The sequence below is a fragment of the Eptesicus fuscus genome, chromosome 8, assembly GCF_027574615.1.
Source record: "Eptesicus fuscus isolate TK198812 chromosome 8, DD_ASM_mEF_20220401, whole genome shotgun sequence".
Classification (NCBI taxonomy): Eukaryota; Metazoa; Chordata; class Mammalia; order Chiroptera; family Vespertilionidae; genus Eptesicus; species Eptesicus fuscus.
In genome coordinates, this window is record NC_072480.1 from 46,211,342 (window position 1) to 46,238,350 (window position 27,009).

At 39.2% G+C, this 27,009-nt stretch overlaps 1 protein-coding gene across 3 annotated transcripts in view; it reads left to right on the forward strand.

Moving 5' to 3' along the window:
- The window catches only part of SLAIN1 (SLAIN motif family member 1), a 62,132-nt gene that overhangs the window by 16,359 nt on the left and 18,764 nt on the right, over positions 1 to 27,009 (forward strand). For 2 of the 3 annotated variants that reach the window (XM_054720236.1, XM_054720237.1), the window contains 2 exons: positions 23,402 to 23,551; positions 26,605 to 26,946. In XM_054720236.1, the coding sequence (XP_054576211.1) occupies positions 23,402 to 23,551; positions 26,605 to 26,946 (492 nt within the window). Of the gene's footprint in view, positions 1 to 22,028; positions 22,179 to 23,401; positions 23,552 to 26,604; positions 26,947 to 27,009 lie in introns of all 3 variants that reach the window. The other variant, XM_054720235.1, reaches the window with a different exon arrangement.

The following is a 27,009-nucleotide window of genomic DNA, read 5'->3' on the forward strand; positions in this document are numbered from 1 at the left end:
GTTTTCTAGTTCTCTTTCCTTCTCCCTTCCTCTCTGAAATCAATTTAAAAAAAAAAAAGAAAATGCAGATTCCTGCCTCTTCCAGATTAAACAATCAGTGTAGCTGGGGGTAGGGCCAAGGAAATCGGCATCAACGAGCTCACAAGTGTGGCTCTTATGGGCACTGCAGTTTGAGAACAGTGCCTGTGAAGCTCTTCAGGGATAATGAATGATTATAAAAATATTTGGACGTGATAAGACAACGTATAATAGACAACATTTCTTGAGCTCTTAATTCTGTGATAGAACATTACGTTTTTCATATCCTTTATTTTACTCAGTCCCACCCCACTCAGCTGTGGTAGGTACTATCCTCACTTTTAGAGGTGAGAAAAGTGAACTTGAGAGAAGTTTGGGGGATTATGAGGCCAGAGTGATACCCTGGGGTCAGAGATAAGAGCCTGGGCGTCCCCAATGCCAAAGACTGTCCTTAACCAGAATTCTCAACTGTGTTTTTTGTTTGTTTGTTTGTTTGTTTGGCACAGTCATAAGTAAATTTCAATCTGTTTTAAATATTTGGGGAAGATCAAACTTTAAAAGCATGTTTTATTAACATTTTAACTAAAGTGAAATAAGTTATTTAGTAATAGAAAGTTGAAGAGTAGAATAGGAACAAAGGAGTATTGGGGTTAAAACTTTGCAACAGATGCTTATCTAAGAGAGCAGCTCTCTGAGTCTGAAGACGCTAATCTTGATTCCGTTCCCTTTTACCTGCATGACCCTAAGCAACCATTTAATCCCTCTGGATTTTTTTCCCTTTCAAGGTTATTTAGCTCATTCCTAAATTTCTTTATCCTTGATTCAAGGACTTTTTAGATGTACATTTTTTAAATACATGAATGTATCTCAACTTTATTTAAAATAAAATTTAGAACTAGAGTTCTTTAACTCAGGGGTAAATTCAAAGTTCTTTAGCTCAGGGGTCACAGACTTTTCTGAAAGGGACCAGATAGTAATAGGTTAGGCTTTGTGGCCCCACCATCCCTGCCATCACTAGAAAGCAGCCATAGATGCAGACATTAATGAACACGGCTGTGTTCCAATAAGTCTTTACCTTCTGACATTGAGATTAGAATTTCATGTGATTTTTTTTTTCATGTGTCACAAAATAATATTTTTATTTTTTTAAAACATTAAAAAATGTTAAAACCATTCTTAGCTGGTGGTTATTACAAAAACAGGCAGATTGGATTTGGGCCCTTCGGACCATTTGCATATAGGGTACATTGATATACACTCGCTCTCTCTTTATTTATTTATTTTTTCAATAGGGGAGAGGCTTTTGTTAGGTTTGATGTAAATAATCCTGATTGCTGGGGGCTTTTGAGAATTTAGACTAAGTGCCTGATTATCTGATTTTCCACTCACTGACTAGGGGCTAAAGCAGAATTGTGAGGTCATGGGGAAATGAATTGAAAGCTGGAGTTTTTTTCATGATGTTATTTATTTAAATTTTGTGTAATAGAGGTTAAGCAGAGAACTAGCATTTCAAAACCAACATTAGTCTTGCTAAATCCTCTTTTGCTGTGAGACTAAACGCTTTTGTTCCAAAGATCCATAATCCCAATATGAGATAAGAAATAACCCCGTAGACCAGGTAATCATTGGTTGAATTTCTATTTTTGAAATTCATATTTTATAAAGCATTATGTCTGTAGTTTAGAAATATTAGTCTTATGGGTACTTTAAGAAAAATAGCTAATTCCTACCCCATCCTCTCATTCCCGTTTTATTACCTAGATATAATTACCTAACAAAAGCTATTTGGCCCTGGCCAGTGTTGCTCACTGGTTAGAGCATAAGCCTGTGCACTGAAGGATCGAAGGTTCAATGCCTGGTCAAGGGCACCTACCCCTCCTGGGTTGCAAGTATCAGTTGGGGTGGGTGTGGGAGGCAACCAGTTGATGTCTGTCTGTCTGTCTCTCTCTCTCTCTCTCTCTCCCTCCCTCCCTTCCCCCCCCCTCCCCTCCCTTCTCCCTCCCCCTCTCCCTCCCCCTCCCTCTCCCTCTCCCCTATACTTCACTCCTTCCCCCTCCCTCTCTTCTTCTCTTTTTCCCTCCCTTCTACACTCTCTCTGAAATGCAATGAGGAAAAAAAATCTTCCAGTTAGGGCCCTAACCGGTTTGGCTCAGTGGATAGAGCGTTGGCCTGTGGACTGAAGGGCCCCAGGTTCGATTCTGTTCAAGGGCATGTACCTTGGTTGCTGGCACATCCCCAGTAGGGGGTCTGCAGGAGGCAGCTGATTGATGTTTCTAACTCTGTCCCTCTCCCTTCCTCTCTGTAAAAAAGTCAATAAAATATATTTTTAAAAAAATCTTCCAGTTAGGGTTAACAAAAAAAGCTATTTGTTTTTACTTGGTTGTTTGCCTCTATTTATAAATTCCATGCCTATATGGCTATTGCTTGAGTTGTAAATTTTAACCCTTTGCACTCGCTTGCTTTTTCTCGATTCCTTTATTCTACTCGGGATTTAGTTTTTTAAATACCCCAGATTTTACAATGCGCGGCAGTAGAATAAAAAAACTGGAGTTTCTTTTCATACAAACTTATTTATTTGGATTTTTTTATATTTCAAATTATTGATACATTCAATACAATTCGACATACGAGCTGCTACCGATGCTAACCGTGTCGAGTCACACTCGACATCCGAGTGCAAAAGGTTAAACATTATCCATTGGCTTTTTACTTTGGGTGGTGAAGGTTTAATTTTTTTAACAACCCTCCCCCCTCCTTATACGGTACTTTTTTTTTTTTTTTTAACATATCTGTAGAGAACCCCTTTCACGACCCGCGTGGTTCAGGGTTCAGGTTCAGGGTTCGGGCTCTGGAGGAGGCCGCACGCAAATGAAAGAGGCTAGAAAATATTAATTTGGAAATATTGGGGGCCAGGGGAGAGCCCAACTCAAGGGGAAGGACTTCACCCCGCTCTGGCTTTGCTATCCCTTTTATTAAGACTATGGGATACACCCATAGCCTTTAGGCAGGCAATTCCAATAATAGCCTATCAGCAAGGATTTACACAAAACTAAAAGATGGAAGTTGCTTTAGCTACCATTGTCTCAACTAAACAGTGGGTGGTTGGCTCTGACCTTTCAGAGCTTCAAGGTTAACCAGCCTTCCGGGTTCCTTGTCCACACCTCTCTGCTAGTGAAGGCAATGGGCGGCTTCCAACACATATCCTCCCATGTAGCTTTTTACTAATTTTAGGATGCATCAATTGATTATGATAGAAATAGTCACATCTAAGCCACACAGTATTTTATCATTATGTTTCTTTTCTCATCTAACTTTCTGTTTTTCCTAGAGTTAACTGTAAAAAGACACTTACTTGATTTTTTGGTCTTTGTCATTAGTTTATCCTCAGACTCTCCAAATGAGCCATCCTTTGTACAGTTGGACATATACAGCTAAGTTTTGTGTTTTTTTAAACTATCCCTTCTGGTAGTGTCCTGTGATCTCTTACTCCAGACTGAACTGGCTCTCTGTGGCCCTCTGCACAGCTGTCACGGTGGACCTTCCTTCTTCTCTCTTCAGTGCTGTATCACCTGTCTCCTTGCTGGAGAGAATTCCTTTTCCTTATATTCCATTTTGGTAAAATATATTCTCCTGTTGCTTTTTGGGGGAGTGGGAGAGAATAGAGGATCCATGGGAGAACCTCATATGTCTGGAAGTGCCTTGCTTGTACCCTCACTCTTACACTTGATCGGTTTTTGGACTCCGTATGGAATTCTATGGTTTCTCAGTATAGAAACCCTTTCCAACAGAGTTTAGGAGGCATTATTCCATTATATTTTAGCTTCAGGATTGCTTCTGAAGTCCTGTTCCTTTCTTGTTTCTGAATCTTGTGACCTTTCCATTTAAAATACCCCAGGTATTTTAGAATCTTTTCTTCCTGGTATTTTGGAATTTCATTTTTGTTCTGGACAGTCAGTGTGTAATTCAACCTGGAAACTTAAGTTTGACAAAATTTTAAGCATTAGTTCTTTATAATTCTCCCCTCCCCTCCAGTTTTCTCTGTCCTTTCTTTCCAGATACTCCTTTTATCAGATCTCAAATCTCCTGGATTCCTGTTCCCATTTTTTATTTTTCTCTCTGTGTGTGTTTTTTTTTTCCCCCTTGATTTTTTTTCCTACTTTCTTGGAGATTTTTTAAAAACCCCTCTTCTGCACTCTTTGCTGCATATTTATTAAGTATCTTCTGTGTGTCAGAGACCATTGTAGGTAATGGGGATATAGCAGTGATCAAAACTGATGTTAAGTCCCTGTGCTCTCAGTATTTTTTACCTTCTGGTGTGTACTGACTTTACACTTACTCCTCCTGTTTTTCTGTAAGGTACTCTTATTTGTGTAGTGTATCTTAAACCTAGCAGCTTTCTGTTTCAGTTTAAGTAATAAAATCCATCTTTCAGGAAAGCAGGGGAGGGAGCCCAAGGGTTTCAGTACTTTGCTATAGATTTTGAAACAGTTGTCCTATTTTGGTTTCATCCTAGAATCCCTACCCTCTGGTACCTGGCACCTTCAATTCCAGAACCCTCCTAGGTCCTTGTTGGCTTATCCCCCTCAGAGCAGTGAGTGCTGAAACGGAAGTCTGTTACCTGATGTTCATCTGTTTTCTCACTTCTGAATGAAATGACTTAGTCTGATGGGGCCTCCTCTCCTATTGTCTTTCATCTGGGTTTAGAAGACTTTTAGTTTAGTTGCCATTCTAGTGTGGGTTTGTAAGAGAATAAATAAGAACTCATATTTAGTCCTTCATATTGAAGAATTCTTACTGGCTTTCCATTAAGGGGGTCTTTTGTCAATGATAGCTGATTAACATATCACAAATTATAATTTACTTAAATTTTATTAATAATTAGTATAAATACTTAATTGAAATAATGTGAACATTCTGTATTTTAGAAGTTTCAAGTAACTCTCTAATAAAGCATTTTCTTTTTTATTTAGGCTTAATTTCTCTCCTGAACAATCAGCATTTTCAGGGAACAAATATTATTGAGCATTTTCTTTGAGACTAGGACTCTTCATTTGAGTATAAATTGCTCAAGGACAGGGTCACACCAGGTAGAAGGGAACCTGACCTATCCTATAGGCTATTGCTAAAATAAATGAATTTTTATTTCTTTCTGAACCCAATGTCACAATGATAACTGTTACGATTTCAGTTTGGGTTTTGAATATTTTAAGATGGGGTGGAGTCTTTGCACCACTTTCCTTACTAGCCATCTCCTTCTTCCAGAAGAAAATCTGGCGTCACTTGAAGTATCAGCTTGTGGCATTGTTTTCCCACTCACCAGCATGTTTAATTTTAAATAATCAGTTTTTACTTATTTTACTGCATTTTATTGCAAAATGATCAGTGGTTTCATACATTCCCATGATTTTAAAGACTGTTTGGTAAGACCATCCACTGCCATGACAAGGAGCAATTAGGGATTAGATTTGAAGAAAGGGTAAAGTCATCCTTTCAGTCAGTCTGTCTCTCTCTCTGTCTCTCTGTCTCTCTCTCTCTCTCTCTCTCTCTCTCTCTCTTTTCTTTTTTTCTTTAAATCCTCACTTGAGGACATGCTTAGAGAAGGAGAGAGAGAGAGAGGGAGAGAAACATGGATGTGAGAGAGGAACATTGATTGGTTGCCTTCTGTACATGCCCCAACTGGGGATCGAACTTGCAACCCAGGCATGTGCCCTGACCGTAAATTGAATGGGCAACCTCCTGGTGCCGAGGATGACGCTCAACCAATTGGGCCACTCCGGCTGGGCTCTGTCTCTCTTTATACACACTCACACTTTTTACCAAGGGATGGGTAAGTCTTTTTTAGCGTTAGCCTGGTGCTTCAGATAAGAGGCTGCTTCTTAGCAAATATTTTAGATATTTGGTTATAGTTCTTGACCCTGATTTTTTCGGGGGAGAAAATTACTCATAAATTAAAGGTTAATTCCCTGTAGAACATGCGTAGAGAGGCCATAGCTAGGAGGAGCCATAGTGTATCTAGTGGGTGGACCTTATATACCCTCCGGTTCCTTGGTCTTACATCCCATCCCATTCTTTTCTTATTCCCTCCTATACTCTAGAACTTAGCCTCTGCTGTTTTCTTGATTACAAATTATCTGTCTTTCCTGCTTAGGAAGGAAGTATCTCCAGGAACACATTGTAGTAAGGGTTTGTCAGCTCAGTTTCTGTAGATACGTTAGGCAGCATTTCTTCCAAGATTCTCTCTAATTGTGTCATTGCTAATGGTAACTTCTTGAAGGACCTCTAGCTCTCCTTTTGCTGCCAACATTTTTTCTTTGGGAGATCTTAGACAGCCTTGCTCTGTCCGACACCGTTGTGAATGTGGATCTGTTACCGGAAAGTGTGTGGAAGTGTCCAGGTTTTGTCTTGAAGTTGTGAGAACAAGCTTATTAAAATCCTGATCTTCTGAAAGTTTATTTTTCTGAACAAAATGAGGGAAAGTAAGTCATGTTTTGTAATATTTAATTTTATAGGGTGATAACAAGGGTATTACAATTGTTTTAAGATACTGCTAAGTGAAGTTTGTCTTCACAGCTCCAATTTTGCAAATTGGTTATCTGTGTGTGTGTGTGTGTGTGTGTGTGTGTGTGTGTGTAAATCACAATGGGATAATTATTTTTGGTGGAAGGTATATATATTCTTAAAGATGACTAATATGTATTAAACACCCTTAAATCCTCATAGGGTAAATTAATTAAACATTAATTAACTGAAACTTTTTATTGTGGAACTAAAACTTACTTTCCCTTTTCCAAACGGTTGTTTTTTAATTTATAAAGTTAAATCTTTTGGTACTTCTAAATGTGCAGTCTATTGGTATAAAATTAACTAAGAAAGCCTAGAATGATATTTTCTCCCCCCCCCAAACAAACAACAACAAACAAACAATAACAACACTGAACCCTCATTTGAATGTGCAATATTAGACAAAACTCAAAATTTTGGTTGTTTTCTTCTCTTTGGAAAATTGTCCTAACATTTGTTATTTTCTGTTTGGAAGCATCTGAGGATAGGGGCCTACTCCTCAACTTCATTCTGAATTGCCAGTGCTTAATGACCTTTCAAACAAGTTTTAAGTTCCAAATGTTTGGTTTTTGTGATTTATTAATTTGACTATATTTAAGTTCCTTAGATGAACAAAGAAAGTAATTGAACATTTGGTGTTAAAAATGGTATCTGAGTAGCCAAGCCAAGAAGAAAAATCACATAGTGGTGCTCATTAAAATGCTAGTCTGAGGGTGGAGATTTGAGTCTGCTTTGTTCATCGCTTCCCCCCCTCTCCCCAGTGCCTGGAATAGTTCCTATCACATTGTGGGTGTTGAATGCTAATTATGGTGGAGAGTTTTGACCTAGTAGTTAGACTTAGTGCCGGTAATGCCTCATCCCTAATTGAACTGTATGACTGCGAGCATGCCACTTGTTTCTAGTGTTTTGCTAAGTAAGTGGGGACATTGAGTAGGTTTCACAGAGCTATTAGAAAGATTTCAGGAAATGTTGAATGTGAAATTACTTTGAAAAAATGTGAAGTGTTTTATATGCAGTTATTTATTCAGAAAATGAACCCAAAAATACAGGGAACCCTCTTCGTTTAGCTATGTATACTTTATAGAAAACTAATAGTATTTTTTCCTTTGGGGATGTCTGTTTTCTGTAATTATAAATAAAAATATTAGAGTTAGAAATCTCAAATTGAAAAGTTTTAATGAGTATAGTTTATTCAAGAATAGTAAAAAATTCAAGACACAACCATGTTAGTCTATTTCTTTTCTTCTTCTGTTTCTTCTTAGATCGATGTGTATTCCATTTCTGACATGCTTTTCTATATTCTTCCCCACTTCCCCTACCCCTTTAGAATATAAATAACAAACACTCACAGAACTTTCATGGATAGCGTTAGCTCACATGATACCCTACATTGGAATGAGACTAATCTAGAGTCTGAGCTAAGTTCAGGTCATGAGGCTGGGATGTTAAATAACCAAGTAATGATCAAAAAGCTTATCTAAGTAATTTGAAACACCCAATATGTGGTTCAGTTAATTTGGGCCAGTTAATAAAAGCTTATCTTGCCTTAAGATACTTGAATGTCCATAACTATTGAATCAGGACAGGTCACATTTGAGGAGTGTGGGTATAGTTTTCACAAATAGTGTAGCCCTGCACAATTACTATCTTGGGTCATGTTTCCCTATGACTGTCTCTCATCTCCTCTGGGATTATGCTAAGCAAGTGTGAATGGATATTACTTCTTTATTGAGTTTTTCTTAAATCTTCATGATACCTGCTCCATTCTTGTCTCAGTTGTTATGATGGAGTATTTCTCTCTCAATTTAGCCAATGAAGTGGAAAGTGGTTGGCTCATCCAGTGCTCTGAAGGTGACCTTTTCATTTGTAAAAGCCACACAGATAGAACTGAGACATTAAGAAGCTTGTTAAGTGTCTGTCTCCTGGAACCTGTCCAGTCTCTCCTTGCGTGGCCCAAGATGTTATCTCCATCAGTTCATGTTTCCAGTCTTGAGGTTCTCTGTCACATTTGGAGCACAAAATTGAAAGTTGGTCTGTGCAGTTCATTTTAGGTAATCTTTGTAAAGGATTCCCTTTCTCATTGGAAAAGTAATCTGGACCCATACTGACATTTTTGTGTAGAGACAGGGTCTCTTGACATTTGCTATTAATCCCATGTGCTGGAAATAGAAGTCACATTTCATGCCTGTGAGCTTCTGTCACATATTTTCTTTGTTTTTATGTTCAGAATAGCCCCAATGCTTTTGCTCCACTATTGGTAATGTTATTTAGTACAGATAGTAACAGATAATTGAGATTGTGCTCCTATGAAGCTTGCAGTTTCTACCTCCACTATTGGTAATGTTATTTAGTACAGATAGTAACAGATAATTGAGATTGTGCTCCTATGAAGCTTGCAGTTTCTACCTCATGTGTTTCTCTGTAGTTTTTATTTTGACTTTCTATCATGATTAGGAATGTGTTTATTAAAATAAGCAATAACTTACCCTGGCCGGTGTGGCTCAGTTGGTTGGGCATTGTCCTGTGCACCAAAAGGTTGTTGATTAGATTCTTGGCCAGGGCACATGCCTGGTTTGCAGGCTTGATCCCCAGTAGGAGTGTGTAGGAGGCAGGTAATCGATGTTTGGCTCTGACATCGATTTTTTTCTCTCTCCCTCTCTCTTCTTCTCTCTCAAATCTTTAAAAAAACACCAAAGCAATAACTTATGACAGTGAGGATAAATGTTTGTTATAACGAATATATAATTGACATGCTATTTTGTTACCTACCTCAATAAGGAAAAAATAAACAATAGAGATTCTCCCAAATTATTTACTGTTTTCATACTACTCTGATAATTGATTAAATTTGCCTCCATGGCAGCGAAAATTTATTTTGGTTGCTGTTCGTGTCTGTTATTTGTGACCTCTACAAAATAGAATTAGTTTATGCAATAATTTGTAGACTCTCCTTTTTTGAAACACCAGGCCTTGATCAGATAGATGATGTAAATGCTAGATCGTAAAATAAATGTATTGAGTACTTGCTGGTGAGGCACAAAGCTAGATACTAAGGATACAGTGGCAAGACAAACTCAGTGGCTGGTGTTTGGAGCATGCAGTCTAGTACAAGAAACATTATAAATATAGCAGCTCTTGTTCTTTTTCTTCCTTACCTTTAAAACAAGCATGATGACGCTAATGGACCTGAGTCCGAGTGCTGTGGCCAGGAAATGCTTTCCCAAGGATATGATATGTTGAGGAGTCATCAAGAGATAAGCAGGTACCTCTATAGGAGGGGCTGGGAGCAGAACAGCCCAGAGCACAGGAACAGCATGTGCAAAGGCCCTGAGGTGGGATGAGACCCATGATGTGAGAGGAACTGGCAGACCATTGTGATGGTTGTTTAATGGAGGGAGGTGAAGAGGGAGAAAACATGAACTGAGTGACTCTAAATGAAACTAGAGAAGTGAGTGTGCAGGATTTTCAGGTAGTTAAGGATTCTGGACTGTACCTTAAGATGGTTGGGAGGCCTCTGAATAGTTTTAAGCAAGAAAATGACATGATTCTGGATAGGAAAGCTACAGGGTACAGTCTGGATTGTCTTATGTGGCTGAGCCTTTTTTGAAATCTGGAAAGATATGGGGACTGAAATAGTGATTTTAGGAATTTTTTGGAATGTGAGTAAAGTTAGACTTTAGCAGTTTTTAAGGGGGATTCTTTAGATAAACTTGGAAATGCTTTCATTAATATTCTGGTTTTCTCATTAATATTCTGAATTTCTCACATGACTTCATGTGAGAAGTGGTAGATGAAAACGTGGCCAAACTCTTCATGATACTTAATTAACTTTGAAAACATAAGGCTTTGATATTCTCATTTACTTATAATACATAGAGCTTTAAACTTTTATATAGTAACAAGTTTCGTGTGTTTGAGTTTTGGAGCTGTTGTCAGTTTCTATTTGTGAGTTTAATTTTTTTCCACTGTTATAGCTGCAAGATTGTAATTCAAGGAACAGGGTGTGTGTGTGTGTGTGTGTGTGTGTGTGTGTGTAAGTAAAAGTATGTCTTTTGAAATTTAGATTTATAGTTGTGTGTGCATTTCATAAGCATGTGTGTGTATAGTACATGCTGTATGATTGTGATTTTCGTTTTTATAGCATTTTTAGATAAGGAATGTTGGATCAGGAACAGGATTTTCTGGCAGTAGGAGTTGCTAGCATTTGCTGCAGATGGTGATTGCAAGTGGTGGGGATGTGTAGTCTTTAGGATGAAACAAGATACCTGTTTTTAAAAAAGGTAGAGCAATCTAAGTGTGGGATTTCTACTGCTCATTGAGACACAGAGCTCGAGCTAACGTCAGATGTGCACATTACATTGAGCAGGGGCTGGGAGGAGTAGCAGATGGATTCCCAAAGCAGCCCACTGCTAGGATAAAGACCTCCTTACTTTGTGTTGTGAGGATCCTCAGCCATTTCTGCTGTTGCATGTCCAGCACCATATGGAAAATTTGCTATGGAATAACCCATCCTTTACACTGTGCCTGTTTTCAGTTTTCTCTATTAAGTTAGAGGCCCATTGGGGTAATACCTATATTGGTGCAGAAGAAACTCATACTCGTTACCTCTAGGATGAATTTAGTCTTTATTCATAAATATGAGTCAGTAACTAAGTCTTACTTGCTTTTTGGGAAAACTAACAGCAAGAAAAAATAAGCAGAGCAACTGACTTGGTAGGAAATGAGTACCTTAGGACCAGAGAGGAATTCACATGCTCATATTTAAGACGGTAATATACTTTTAAAACAAGAACAGATTTCTGGGAAAATAAGCAGTCAAATCACTTTTAAGTCATTTTTAATTTCTTGGAAATACTAAAAAAAAAAAAAAGAAGAATGAACAGGGCTAAAAACCAAGCTGTTCACCTGAATTAGTCAAAGGGATTTCCCAAAAAGAAAGACAAAAAAAGAGAAGTTAGGGAACGTGGAGGACAGATACAGAACCTCTAATTTTTAAATAGTTTTAGAAGCAGAAACAGATAGTTGAGAGGAAGAGAGCACCAATAAACAACAAAAGAAAAACTCCTTGAGCTGAAGAAAGGCAAGTCCTCAGTATGAACTAGGGTAGATGAAAAAATACCTGCACCCAGATATCCTGGTTGAACTTCAGATTTTCTAAAGTTAAAGAGGAAATCCTAAAAATGTTCAAAGAAAGAAATAGGTTATTTACAGTGGTAACAGGGCCTCAGACATTTCATAAGCAGTATTGGATGCTAGACAAAAAAATGAATATTTTCTTTAGTTTGAAGGGAAGTTATTTTCAAACTATAATTTTGCACCCAGATAAATCCTAAATTGTGAAGCAAATGGAAGGGGATTTTGATTCTGCAAAGATTTAGAAAATTTTACTTTGTGCACCCTATTGTGATGGTGGGAAAGTACAAGGAAAAAAATCCCTGAGATCTAGAGAACAGTGGCCACCAAGCTGACCCAGGAGAAGCCAATAAAGAGGAAATAAGGAAAGAGTTGGAGCTGTAGGCTTGTCATGTACTTCACCTAGTGGTTAGGGTCTAGTGCCAAACAGTTGCATTTCTTTCCCTTGGTTCTTTTACAATATTTAGTTCGTCAGTGAATGGTAATTATTACATCAAAACACTGAAAAGCCACATTTATGTGGTTTACCATCTAATGATCACTTTACAGCTGTCCTAATCACAACTATAGAATGGAATGAAAATGCAGTAAACCTCGACAGTGTAAAAATAGAACTGTCAGATCTGGAGATGGAAGTGGCAGGTAAGAGAGTGTGTGTGTCCTAAATGTCTAACCTTTTCACTGTGGGGAGTCGGCTACCAACAAGGTGGTGGTTTGTCTACTTAAAGTTACTCTTATAAACACTAATTATATAATCGCCTCCCAATTCTAAGATAACACTCTTGGAAAGCGGGTCTGGCTGTTTTAGACTTTTATGTATATTTTAATGTTCTTCTATGTGCAGGTATTATAATAAAATAATGAAAGTGGTTAGTTTTAGGGACCCCCCCCCCTCCCAAATGTGTCTTGTTTGTCAAAACTTTTAAATTTATGTTTACAATCCACCACCTCCCAAGATTAGTGGGTCAGAGGCCTTTTCTGTCACTGGGATATAAGCCACATGTGTTGTGTCCCTCACTAAAAGGAGAGTAGTTAGCCCAGGAGGTGCTGAATAGAAAGGATTGTCCAGATTTCATTTATATCACTCTTCTATTCAGGAACTTCTAGTGCATCCCAATAGCCTACTGGGCTTGGATTTCCTTCTATACTGTACAGTCAAGCTCAGGAGACTCTTATTGGTTATCTAGTCTATCCTTAGTTTTGAGGGGTGGGGTGGACCCACTGCTTTGAGACAGGAGATAGTCTAGCCTGTTCCTTCATAGAATTAGATTCTGTAGCGTCTTTCTTAACTAACTTCAGTATGTCACGGTAGAACTTGGATGCTATTCTAGCTGGCTGTCGCAGCCTGCATGGTTGCTGTAGTCCAGTTGAAAGCGGCGGTCTAGAATCTGCATGACAGCGTCACATCCTCGACAGATTATTAGGTCACTCTTTCCCCTTGTTCTCTTCAGGTTAAGTTACTACTTTCACACAGACCCTCTTGTCACATTCTGTGGCTGTTTTCACTGTCCTTAAATTTGATTTAAGCCAGAGCAGTCAGGCCTAAGGAGAAAATGGCTCCTATAAAAGGGAATTTTTAAACATACCTTTGAAGTGTGATTACTACTAAAGTTAAATTTAAAAAAAAAATCCCCCTTTTTAACTGCAGGTGGGAAGTCTGGTGATGATCTGTGAAGCCGTAGAGATCACTCTGGTCCTGGATACCACTGTATTTGGTCCGTGTGTGCTTAAAGCTCCTCTTCATTTTGACCAGCAATTAAGTGGAAATAGTTGACAGCCATAGAATTTCCTCTTTCCAACCCTCACTTTTCGGCTTAGCCTATGTCCTGGTTGTAGAAGACCCACAGAAGGATCCAGTAGTGGCAGTGAGAGATGAACATTTGACATGAGGTCTTGGTTAAGATTTGAGCAGAAGAGATTTGGTGCTTTAATTATGATGACTACATACTTTAACCAATGAGATTGCTGTAACTGTTAAGACCTAGGAAACACTTGACCTATTAAATTCAGATTAAGAACTCTTCTAAAACTCTGATTCCTAGGGACTAAGTGCTATTAAGCAATGCTTTTTGTGGTGAAATTTTGTAACTCTCATTGACTAAACATTTATCTGCCAATCATTGTAGGTATATAATCCCTTAGTTACTCTCAAACTTAATATATTTTAAAACTTCATCCTAATGTTGAAAGTGACTTTCTTGATTAGTTCTAGGTATTATTTAATTATGAACTCTTTTACTAGATATTTCTTAAAGGTGGTACGAAGTCATATTTTTGTAAATTATTACATTTTTTAATGAAATTGGAAATTGAAATATTGAGTATCTACAGTGTTTTGGGTTATACATGGATATATATCATGGCTACTAACTTTAAATCATTACATTGGTCATCATAGGTTGAATGAGCTAAAATTGTGTGAAAATATTCAAATTAATCCAGTAGATTTTTCTAGCTATAATTTGAAGATTGAGAGACTTGGGGGTTATGACTAACTTACCCTAATTAAATACTCCCTAAGTATACCAATTAGGAGCATCATTTACTTCTGCTTATATGAATACACTGGCAAATGCATAATAGTTAAATCCTCTTTACTTTGTGTATGCCTGGGAGAAAACACTATGAACACCTGTTTCTAAATAATCGGACTTCCTAGATCCCATATGCTTATTTATCAGGTCATGGGGAAATAAATGCTACTCAAGTTTACCCCATAAAAATAGTGGATCAGATAAGCTGCAAGCCGTATGTTACTGTGACAGGGGGCTTGCTCAGTTTGGAGCCAAGTCAGTCATGCTTTCTTAAAGTAAACATGTAGCCTCTCCAGAGAACTTGTACCTCAGCCTGCAGAGTTTTTAGAAGTGAACCAGTAAAACACTATCTTTGCCTTTGTTGAAGCTTAGCCCAAACATCTGAGTGCATCTATGGGCCAGGCATTTCTGTAGGATCTAGGTACGTAACGATGTAATATGACCACCTAGGAAGTTTATACTAGAAAGGCTAGTTGTGAAAATTCAAGTCTTCCTGCCCTGCTGGTTTGTGGGTTTAGGTTAAAATGCTGTGTCTGCATGAAACTTCCTGTCTGTATAAGGGAGAAGAAAAAGTATTAAAAGAGTTGATGTCTCCCATTCTTCACTGATCTCAGAGCACTCTGTAACTAGTGTTAGTAAAGGGCCATGTAGTTAAATTCCTCTACTTGATTGAATTAGAATTCAGGGCTGCCTACCTGTTGTACAAAGGGAAAATAAAAGCAGAAGAATTGAAGGTTTGTTACTTTCTCCTTGCTTCCTTTTCCCTTACTTTCCGGGACTCTGGTAAAGAGGCAAAGGTATGAACTTGGTCTGTGGTTTTGAAGAAACCTTATTTCTGAAAAATGTGGCATTTGGGACATTTGTTTCCTCTGAGATAAGTGAGATAATAAGTGCGCACTGACCACCAGGGGACAGACGCTCCTGGATAAATAAGTGAGAACAGTTGACCTAATTTGATTAATTGTTGAAAATTAAGGTTCCTTAATTTGCCACTGAGTTGGTAACATCTGAGGAAAGACTAAGTCTAGATATATCCCTATGTTCATTGCAACATTATTTACAATAGGCAAGATGTGGAAGCAACCTAAGTGCCCATCAATAGACACGTGGTACATATGTACAATGGAATATTACCCATCCATAAAAAAGAATGAAATCTTAACATTTGTGACCACATGGATAGACCTACAGGGTATCATGCTAAGTGAAATAAGTCAGAGGCAAAACCATATGATTTCACTTATATGTATAATCTAAAGACTAAAATAAATAAAACAGAAACAGACTCAGATACAGAGAACAAACTGATGGTTGCCAGATGGGAGGGGGTTGATAGGCTGGGTGAAAAAGGTGAAGGGATTAAGAAGTACAAATTGCCCATTATAAAAATAGTCCTGGGTATGTAAAAAACACATAGGGAATATAGTCAATAATATTGTAATAACTATGTATGGTGCCAGGTGGGTAGTAGACTTATTGGAGGACTAACTTTGTAGATTATATAAACGTCTAACCACTATGATGTACAACTGAAACTGATATTGCAGTTCAACTATAATTAGAAAAAAAAATATATAATAGAAAAAGCATGCCCGTTTTATTTTGAGAGGACAGGTTAAGCTACCTAAGAATTAGGAGAAGTGAAAGTGTGGAAAATGTCTGCACTCTTTTTCCCACCTAGCTTTTAGAACATTTTTCCTCAGTATTTTTAGAGTACTAGAGGCCCAATGCACGACATTCGTGCACTTGGGGAGGAGGGGTGTCCCTCAGCCAGGCCTGCACCCTCTTGCAGTCTGGGACCCCCAAGGGGTACTTAACGCTGCTGTGAAAGTGGGAGAGGCTCCCGCCACCACCACTGAGCTCGCCAGCTGTGAGCCCGGCTTCTGGCTGAGCGCCCCTCCCCCTGTGGGAGTGCACTGACCACCAGGGGGCAGCTCCTGCGTTGAGCGTCTGTCCCCTGGTGGTCAGTGCGCATCAAAACACCCGGTTGATTTGCATATTAGGGGTTTTATTATATAGGATTTTTGCTACAACTTGCTGTAACTTTTAAGTAGTTTTTAAAAACTGCTTTATAGTTTGAGAAGGTATGCTGCAAACTAGTCTTAATATTAACCACAGGCTTGCTTATTATCCTCTGACAAACACCTTTTTTCAAATGAGAACACTTCAACACTAAGTTCCTACCTTGTCAAGTTCCAACTTTCAGAACCAGTATGTGGCAGGATGGAGAGTGGAGCTCTGGTTATCTGCATTCTCAATTTAGGGTCTCTTTTTGGTCTTTTATTATAAGAATGTTATGAAAAATGGCAGTAAAGAAGTATGCTATCGGCCATCATTGTAATGTCTCGACACCTGACATAGACCCTTGCACTAAAATTCTAAACCTGTGCATGTTTCAGAGTGAATGTCATAAAATTGGCCTGCATGTTAGTCCAAGGGTTGGCAAACTATAGCCATATCTGGCCTTCTGCCTATTCTTGTATGGCCCCTTTCACATTATTAAGTGGTTGAAAACAAATTCAAAACAATATTTCATGGCTCATACTTTTTATGAAATTCAGCTTTCATTCTATATAACTAAAGTTTTACTGGAGCATAGCCAGGTTCCTTCATTTCTGGATTGTCTGCGGTTGCTGTAATGCTGTGGTGGCAGAGTTGAGTAGTTGCACCAGAGACCATGTGGCCAGCAAACCTGAAATATTTACTAGCTGCCCCTTTACAGAAAACATTTGCCGAGAGTGTCTAAAGGTCTATTAATTTATTGTCTATACATCTTCAAAGTTGCCTGGCCTGAAAAATAAATAACATATCTATGTAGTTATTTTTGTACATCATTAAGCAAAGTAGTACCTTCCAAAATGGACTTGATGAAATGCTCCAGTGATGATACTATCAAGTGATGAAAAATCACAAAGGCCAGGTGACATGATTCGTTTAAGAAAGAATCTAAATTTCTTTAATTCTCTACACTGAAAATTATTCTTTTGGCCACACACACACACACACACACACACACAAAAACAAACAAACAAAAAAAAAAAAACACAAAAAAACAAAAAACATTTTAAGAAGCAATGACATTCCTACCACGTCTTGATCATCTTTGCCTAGACTCGTAGTGAATACAATAAATATTTAAGTTTTTGTTGTGTAATTCCTGCAGGTGGTCAAAATCAAACGTGACAAAGCAGTATATAATACAAATACAAGAAAAAATAACTGATTGAATGAAAATCTTATCAAAAGGTCAGTACTACATCAACCTAAAAGAGTTAAAAAATAAAGCAACATTCTAACATATTCTGGAGTCAGTTGTTTTCACTTTTTCTTTTCACAGTAGAAACAGCTAGTTCAGTACCAACGGACACAATGTCTGGCCCACAGTATACAATCAATAAATGTTGGGATATGTTCAAAATCTTGACAGTTGCACACCTTAGTGATTTACAACATTTATCTTAATAGGAAATGCTCATTAGGCAAGGGAGACAACATTAGAAAGCTTAAACTATATGAGTATAATTTTTTAAACATCTTTTGAACTTTTTATTTATTTTAAATATTCTTGAAAGTATTACATATGCCCCCTTTTCCCGCCATTGACCTTTTCTAGCCCCCCTTCCCACCCCAGGCCTTCACTACCCTATTGTCTGTGTCCATGGGTTATGCATATATGAGTATAATTCTTAACAAGGAAGTTTCAGAAACACTGTAAAGGTGGACATGGAATACATGGCAGTAGGTTAGGATGCCAGTGAGATGATCTGCAGTACCTTTTCATCAAATACACCTTGTGTATTACACCTTGTATTTGATGAAAAGCCACTGTAGTACTTAATGGAAGAAAGTAAGAGTTAAAAGAATAGAATCTGAAACACCGGTCAGAAAGAATATATGCACCCCTATGTTTATAGCAGTGTTATTTACAATAGTGGAGATCTGGAAACAATCCAAGTGCCCCTCAGTAGGTGAGTGGATACAAAAGATACGTACATTTACACAATGGAATACTATGCAACTGTACAAAAAAAGGATCTCTTACCCTTTGAGGCTGCATGGAGGGACCTGGAGAGTATTATGCTAAGTGAAATAAGCCAGGCAGAGAAAGACAAGTATCACTACTAGAGGCCCGGTGCATGAAATTCATGCACTTGGAGGGGGGTTTCTCAGCCCAGCCTGTGCCCTCTCACAGTCCTGGAGCTCTTGGGGGATGTCCTACCTAAGAGTGGGCCTAAGCCATCAGTTGGACATCCTTAGTGCTGCTGCAGAGGCGGGAGAGGCTCCCACCACCGCTGCTGCACTCGCCAGCCGTGAGCCCGGCTTCTGGCTGAGCGGCGCTCTCCCTGTGGGAGTGCACTGACCACCAGGGGGCAGCTTCTGAGTTGAGCATCTGCCCCCTGTGATCAATATGCATCATAGCAACCTGTTGTTCTGCTGTTCAGTCGATTTGCATATTAGCCTTTTATTATATAGGATATGTGGGATCTAATGAGCAAAATAAAATGATGAACAAAATAAATCCAGAGACATGGAAGCATGGATGAGACTGACAAATCTCAGAGGGAAAGGAGGAGGGAGGGCCGGAAGAGATTAACCAAAGAATTTATCTGCATAACCCATGGCCACAGACAACAGTGTGGTGAAGGCCTGGGGTGGGACGGGAGCCGGGTGGATGGGGCAATGAGGGAGGGAAAGAGGGACATCTGTAATACTTCAGCAATAAAGATTAAGAATTAAAAAATAACATATGACTAGCACAGCTTTGGTAGTGATGTTCAGACAGTCTTGGCGAGGGCAGTGCTGTGGCTGAGAGTTCATTGAGGAACAGGTTGCAGTAACCTGGTGAGAGGTAGTGAGAGGTGGCGAGAGTCTTCAGGAAGTTGCAGTGCAACTGTAGAGAAAGCAGTGTTCTGAGAGGCAGTTTAACTTAAGGCATTTGGGAAAGAAAACCTTGCCAAGGGTGATAGGAAATTTATATCCTTATGTTTGGGCCCAACTCTCTGCTATTTCAGGGGTTGCAAGTAAATGAAAAATACATAGTCATGCCCCCTCCAAGTATGAGAAGCCCTTTACCCATAGCTAGAACTTTGGTGTAGGAGTATAGGAAAATACTGCTGTTCAGAAGTTTATCACCCATTTTCTCCTTTAGTAAAGACTTTCTTAGGATAATTTTGATCATCATTGGACCGCTCAAAAATTTTAATGTCCTTATATAAAAAATTAATTTATTGGAAAACAAAATTGCCCTATGAAAAGTTCTTTTTGTTTTATTTTCTATAAAGATGCTTCCTGTTACAATTCTTCAGCTACATAGAGAAGAATAAGTAGGATGTGCCGGTTTCCACTTCCTTCTCCACTCCTCCACCGCAACCTTGGGCACTAATGTAGCATGCTTGCTTTCTTAGCTCTCCTCCACAATGATGCTCCTCCCTCTTCTTAAAAGCCTCCATGCCAAAGGACAATGCACAGCATTCTCTCTTGCAATAGATGCTAATTGTGTGCTTGGTTGGGCTCTTGCTGTCATCATAGTCAAAATCATTGCGCCATTGTGCTGGGAGGCTGGGCACAGTGGTTACTGTGCAGAGCGATGAATGCTGTTTACTTGGGATGCGACGTTGTCTGCATCTGTGGGTGACAACACGCGGTCACTGTAATTTGCCTGGCGAGTGATCAGACTGGTAAAAAATAACATTATCTGTTCAGCAAGTTAGCAGCCACAAAGAACTATTGATTTCTTTTATCATGGAATTTTTAATGAGAAACTTCGAGTAATGGAGATTGAAGCGGTGAGAACAGCTACCAAGTGTGTGTTGCATATTAACCCCTATTTTTTCAGTGTATTTTGGGATCAAGTTTATATACCCAGAAGGTAAGGAGCTGGGAGTGCCCACTCCGCACATCTCTCTGCTCTGGCTCAGCTTAAGAAGGGCTGCTTAAGCACAGTTATTTACGTATTGGATACGTGACATGATTGGTGTCAGTTAGGAACGAGGCTTCAGGGAGTGTTCCCTCCATGAAACTTACGAATTCTGAAAGCATAATCAAGTGAATGTAGACACTTTCTTGCCTAGTTCTTTCACCTACGTGAGGAAAAAAACATTTTGTTATGTAGTTGTTGTAAAGGGATGGTATTTAAATTTCAACAGTGCTTGCTGAAATGCTGAAATAAAAGGAAACATTTTGCTCTTTAAAAAAATTACCTTGGTGGTATTTTGCAAGGGTCTTAATTGCAAAGACCCCAATTTTGGAGCTGATTACTTTCTTGACTAATTCCCATGGTTTCTATCTTTCCACCCTGCTGCCCATTTTTAAATACTTGCCAACTGTTTACTCATTAGCATTGCTTATTAAAAGTGATTTGGGGAACACATTTCAAAGCAGTCCTTTTTGTATGTTTTTCAAGTTTTGTCAAATTTCCAGCAAATATAAACCTATTCATTGCCTAAAGGTGAAGTTTAACCAAATTTATAATTTTTTATTTATTTTTCTCATCCTGCTTGTGTACATGTCTAAATGGTTGCTTTTTAGGAAAGTGGATTTTGACTAGTGCAGTGATTTGTATTCCTTGAAGGGAGAAGTGATGTTTCATGTGACTTAATTCAAATTTGTACAGTTTGGGGTATTTTTCATGATCTCAAGCACTTAGAAATAACAAGGGCTTGGTAATTTTGGAGGAGGGAAACACACTAATTAGCCAGGTGAGATAATGTAAGCATTAGATAATCCAGTGATGGCAAACCTATGACACGCGTGTCAGCACTGACACGCTTAGCCGTTTCTGATGACACGCGGCCGCATGCCGAGGATGAAACATTTGCTGCTCCTGAGGACGAAACATTTGCGACTAGAGTCTTGGAGTTAGTTTTTTCCTCAAAGTGACACACTACCCGAGTTATGCTCAGTTTTTTGGCAAAGTTTGACACACCAAGCTCAAAAGGTTGCCCATCACTGCGATAATCTAACCATTGCAGGTAAAATCCTTTTTTGTTCCTTATTTTATAGTATTAAAGTAATAATGTGTATAGTTCTACCTTTAGATGTTATAGGAATAGTATATGATCAATATGGAAATTTGGGAAATATTTTTATGAAAAGGAAAAATCCAGTAGATCACCAATTAGTCTCCATACTTGCCATGAAAACTAGCAGTCATTAAATTTTGCTGTACCCTTCTGTGATTTTTGTATCACTTTTGCATAAGTCTTGTTTGGATCAAGGCCATTTAGAAACACAAGAGTCACTTCAAGTTTCTTCCATAATTTAATATGTTTTTATTAAAAATGTTACCAACATTTTCTGATATTAACCCTTTGCACTCACTTGCTTTTTTCTCGATTCCTTTATTCTAATGCTAACCGTGTCGAGTCACACTCGACATCCGAGTGCAAAAGGTTAAATGGGTTGAAAAATTAACCTTAGAAAAAACATAAGACTGTGTATGGTTAATATTAAGAACATTTCCTACAGTTTGTAAAGATGGTAAGTTTCTTTGAGTTTTCCAAAACAAATTTTTCTTGTTATATGGGCATGTTGGCTTTATGAAGGTGAGACTGATTTACTTATTCTTAAGGAGGTGTAAATATGACCCTCATTCACAAATTGCCTTTTTTTAAAACGTATTTTTCCCTTAGATAAATAGAAGTCAGTTAACTTATTCTAATGAAAAGTTGCTCTTTTGTCTTTTCTTTTTTTTTTTTTAACGTCTTCCCTTCCTTCCTCTGACAAGTCATATTCTGCTTCCATATTGCTAACTGCTGCTGTTTATTTCTGCTTCTGTGACAGCCAGCCGATGGCGGAGTCTCTTCTCTTCAAATGTCTCCCTGGCTTTTCCTTATAGTCCTGTTGCAAGACTCAGCCCTTATAGCAATGGCATTAATACTCCCAGCTTCTCTAAAACCTCAAATAAAGCAATACTAACACCTGAAAGAACAGGTAATACTTCAACTTCTCGACTAGCCGCTTGCTTTCTTGTCCTTAGTTACTAAACACAGCTTAAATATCCATCTTTCGTTGAAAAACTTGAGGGTAATCTTATCACAGTGGAGAGTTTTGTTGCACACTTACTTTGGATATGAAAAAGGCTAACGTTAATTTGTACTTTAACACCATTAATCTGCTCTCTGTTGTGTGTGGTCGGCGGTCGGTCTGCCCTCATTGTCAACAGTATATGTATATATATAGTTAACGTGTTTCCAAGTGCCTAGCATGCTTTTAAAATGAAATGTCAAACAATTCAGTACTTTTTATTAAGATTCAAGAATATAAGGATTTATATCTTGTTCTTTTAAAAATTTTTATTATTTTTTTATTTTTTTTTTTAAAAAATATACTTTATTGATTTTTTACAGAGAATAAGAGAGAAGGATAGAGAGTTAGAAACATTGATCAGCTGCCTCTTGCACACCCCCTACTGGGGATGTGCCCGCAACCAGGTACATGCCCTTGACCGGAATCGAACCTGGGACCTTTCAGTCCGCAGGCCGACGCTCTATCCACTGAGCCAAACCGGTTTCGGCAAAAATTTTTTAGCTTTTTATTGTAGCTTTTTATGCAGCCAGAGCTACATAGAAAATAGACATAGCTGCTCTTTATGAGATGAAGATTCCATTCCTGCAGCTTCCTCCCTTTGGGTCCTATCTTCCTTGTTCTCTTATCTCGAGCCATTGCTTTTTCACTCTCATGAGTGACTACCAGTCTCCTGACTGCTCTACACTCAATTTCACAGGTTTCGTAGATGTTTCTGTGTATGTATGTGTGCTTTTTATATGTGATATTCTTACTTATTTGTAACACTATTGTTTGTAACTGTTTAAAAAATGGACCGGGTTAAATGTTCATTTTAAAATACATAATAATTACTACCGAGACAAGCATATCTGATTATTAATTAAAGTGAACATGGATATGTACTTATACAGTGCATTTAGATACATGCTTATCTAATGGGATTCAGATTTTAGCATTAATGATTTCCTTTCTTATTGTGGTAAAAAAACAAAACAGGAGATCTCTCTTCTGTACAGTTTGTATTTGGTCGCTTTTTGGTGACATGTAAACAGGGCAGAAACTGGCGATTGTCGATAACATGAATTATAAAGCATGAATAGGTATCAGTTCTTTAGTCTAAACGATAAACCTGCATCCTTTGTTTTTAGGTTACACCTCCAGGGGCTCCCCTCTCAGTCCCCAGTCGTCTATAGACAGTGAGCTGAGCACTTCAGAACTGGAGGACGACTCCATCTCCATGGGGTACAAGCTGCAGGACCTCACTGACGTGCAGATCATGGCTCGTCTGCAAGAAGAAAGTACGTTTTTTTTAGACCAGAACACCTTTTAAACGAGGGGCTTCTCCTTGAACTGTGAGGGCATGGGGAGTTTTCAGGTATTTCTTCCCAGGTAATGGGCAAACACTTAGGTCCTTTCTCTCATACTGTCCTGCTTTGTAGATGGGGCAGTTCATGCTTCTCACATTCTCATGAGCATCATAAGGTGTTAGGACATGTTCTGACCAAAATGCACTGACACAAAGACTGTTGCTGGGATGGCCACTGTGAAAACAGTTTGACAGCTTTTTTAGAACCAAACCCATGATTTCCACAAGGCCCAGCATGTTTCACTCTGGGCATTTATCACAGAGCAGTGGGAATTTGTGTTCACACAAAAACCTGTACTGAACATTCGCAGGAGCTGTTTGTAAAAGCCAACACCTGGAATGAACTCAGATGTCTCAGTAGGGGAGTGGTTAATCAGACAGTGGTACCTTGCATGTCCTGGAGCCTTGCTCACCAATAAAAATGAATAAACCATAGATTCATGCATCGTCATGGATCAATCTCCAGGGAATTACACTCAGTGGGAAAAAAGGTCATTCCAAGAGGTTGTATACTGTATAGTTCCATTTATATAACATTTTGGAATGACAGAATCTTAGAAGTGAGCAGTTTAGTGGTCACTAGGGTTAGGGGTATGGTGTAGGATCTCAGGAGGAAGGTGGATGTGGTTATAAAAGGGCAACACAAGGGATTTCTGGAAGTTTTTGGAACTGTTTGTTCAGTATTTTGACACTGGTGGTAGGCACTTGATCCTACAGGTAGAAAACTTAATTGTAACTTAAATAACTTAAATAATTGTAGAAAACTTAAAACTAACACATACAAGCATGCATGAGTAGAACCGGAAACACCTAAGATGGGTTTGTGTCACTGCCAGTGTTCTGGTTATCATGTTATTCTATAAGTTTGCAAAATGTTACCATTGAGAGAACTGGGCAAAGTGGCAAGAGAACCCTGTCTTATTTCTTTAGAACTTCATGTGAGTCTATAGTTATAAATAAAAAAATCAGTTAAATGCATTTGGTATACTTTTCAGAATTAATAATTATGGAAGAGGAGATCATTGGAAATGGGACAATTTATCCTTGGTTCTACAATAAAGTTACAATAAATAATCTGGGAGTGAACACTTCAAGAATATTTATGGCAGGAAAAGGCACAATACAATGTAGATCACAGAACCTGGCTAGGCTTGTTTTGCAGTTATCTTTTCAGGTCAACATAAGTAGAAACAGCCAACTATCATTTAAGTGTAACAGTTTCCTGGTTTCAGAATCAGTCAAGGCTACTATGAGAAACATGGTACTGCTTATGCAGGATTTAATAAGGTACATTTTGAGGGAAAAGTGATTATTTTTGGTCATTATTTAGTAACAGTAAATTAACACTAACTCTACATCCATATGGCTAAAAGATTAGATGTCAATTTTCAGAAGTTAAGAAACTTAAGTTCACTATTTTAAGATAGTTATCCTTTAGGATGACCTCAAACCATTGCGATATTGAAATGTCACTATGCTTCGAAAAAGAACAAAAAGAACGAACGAGAGGCGACCTTGTTAGAAAATACATACTTGTACCACAGGTTTTGAACTTTGCGCTGATTTGAGAGTTGGGGTGGGGAGCAGGAAGAGTTCCTGCTTGGGCAGAGATTTGATTAATTGCCTAACTCATAGCAAACAATTTATAATGATGATGAATACTATTTCCTAAGCAGCCTTTCTAAGTATCTCTGGAGTTCAGAAGGGATCATTTGGGGAAATTGACAGGCATTGATTGATAAATTATAGCAGTAGGTACTATATTTAATTTTCACTGCAATTGTGGCAATCGTTTTGCAAAACAAAATAGTCTAATCCTTTCTAATAAAAGAGTAATATGCAAATTGACCATCACTCCAACACAAGGTGGCTGCCCCCATGTGGACACAAGATGGCCGCCATAAGATGGCCAGCAGGGAAGGGCAGTTGGGAGGGACCAGGCCTGCAAGGGAGGGCAGTTGTGGGCGATCAAGCCTGCAGGGGAGGGCAGTTGGGGGGGACCAGGCCGGCAGAGGAGGGAAGTTGGGGGCGACCGGGCCTGCAGGGAAGGGCAGTTGGGGGAGACCCAGGCCTGCAGGGGAAAGCAGTTGTGGGGGGACCAGGCCTGCAGGGGAGGGCAGGTAGGGGCAAACAGGCTGGCAGGGGAGCAGTTAGGCATCAATCAGGCTGGCAGGGGAGTGGTTAGGGGGTGATCAGGCTGGAAGGCAGAAGCGGTTAGGGGCAATCAGGAAGGCAGGCAGGCGAGCAATTGGGAGCCAGCAGTCCTGGATTGTGAGAGGGATGTCCGACTGCCTAGTAGGATCGGGCCTAAACGGGCAGTCGGACATCCCTTGAAGGGTCCCAGATTGGAGAGGGTGCTGGCTGGGCTGAGGGACAAACACCCCCGTGCACGAATTTTGTGCACTGGGCCTCAAGTCTATATAATAAAAGCCCAGTGACTGTTATGGCAGAACAACGAGAATGACTGGTCACTATGATGCACACTCATCACCAGGGGGCAGATGCTGAATGCAGGAGCTGCCCCCTTGTGGTCAGTGAGCTCCCACAGCTGGAGCGCCACTCAGCCGGAAGCTGGGCTCACAGCTGGTGAGCGCAGTGCCGATGGCAGGAGCCTCTCCCGCCTCCACGGCAGCACTAAGGAGTGGAAAGCCAAGTGGTAAGGAGCGAGCAGGCGGGCAGATAGGACCCAGGGATCCTGGATTGCGAGAGGGATGTCCTACTGCCGGACTGCCAGTCAGGCCTAAACCGGCAGTCAGACTTCTCCCGAGGGGTCCCGGATTGTGAGAGGGCTCAGGCTGGGCTGAGGGACATACCCCCATCCCTGTGCACGAATTTCATGCATTGGGCCTCTAGTATTTTAATAAACTAAGAACAAGATAATGGGTCTCTGAATCATTTGGCACAAAATTTCCTCTAATATTTGAACTTAATTTTTGCTAGATTGAAATGTCTCTAATGATAATACTATTTCTTATTATTTTTTAGGTCTCAGGCAAGATTATGCTTCCACGTCAGCATCCGTGTCAAGACACAGTTCCAGTGTGTCACTGAGTTCAGGAAAGAAAGGGACATGTAGTGATCAAGAATATGACCGATTCAGTTTAGAGGATGAGGAAGAATTTGACCATTTGCCACCACCTCAGCCCCGTCTTCCAAGATGTTCACCTTTCCAAAGAGGAATCCCCCATTCACAGACTTTCTCCAGCATTCGGGAATGTAGGAGGAGCCCCAGTTCCCAGTATTTCCCTTCAAATAGTTACCAGCAGCAACAGTGTTACTCACCTCAAGCCCAAACTCCAGATCAGCAACCAAATAGGACCAATGGAGGTAGGTTATGATGCCCTTTTGGTATGTGGTGGGCTGAAGAAATGGTTTTGAAGTCATTGTAAA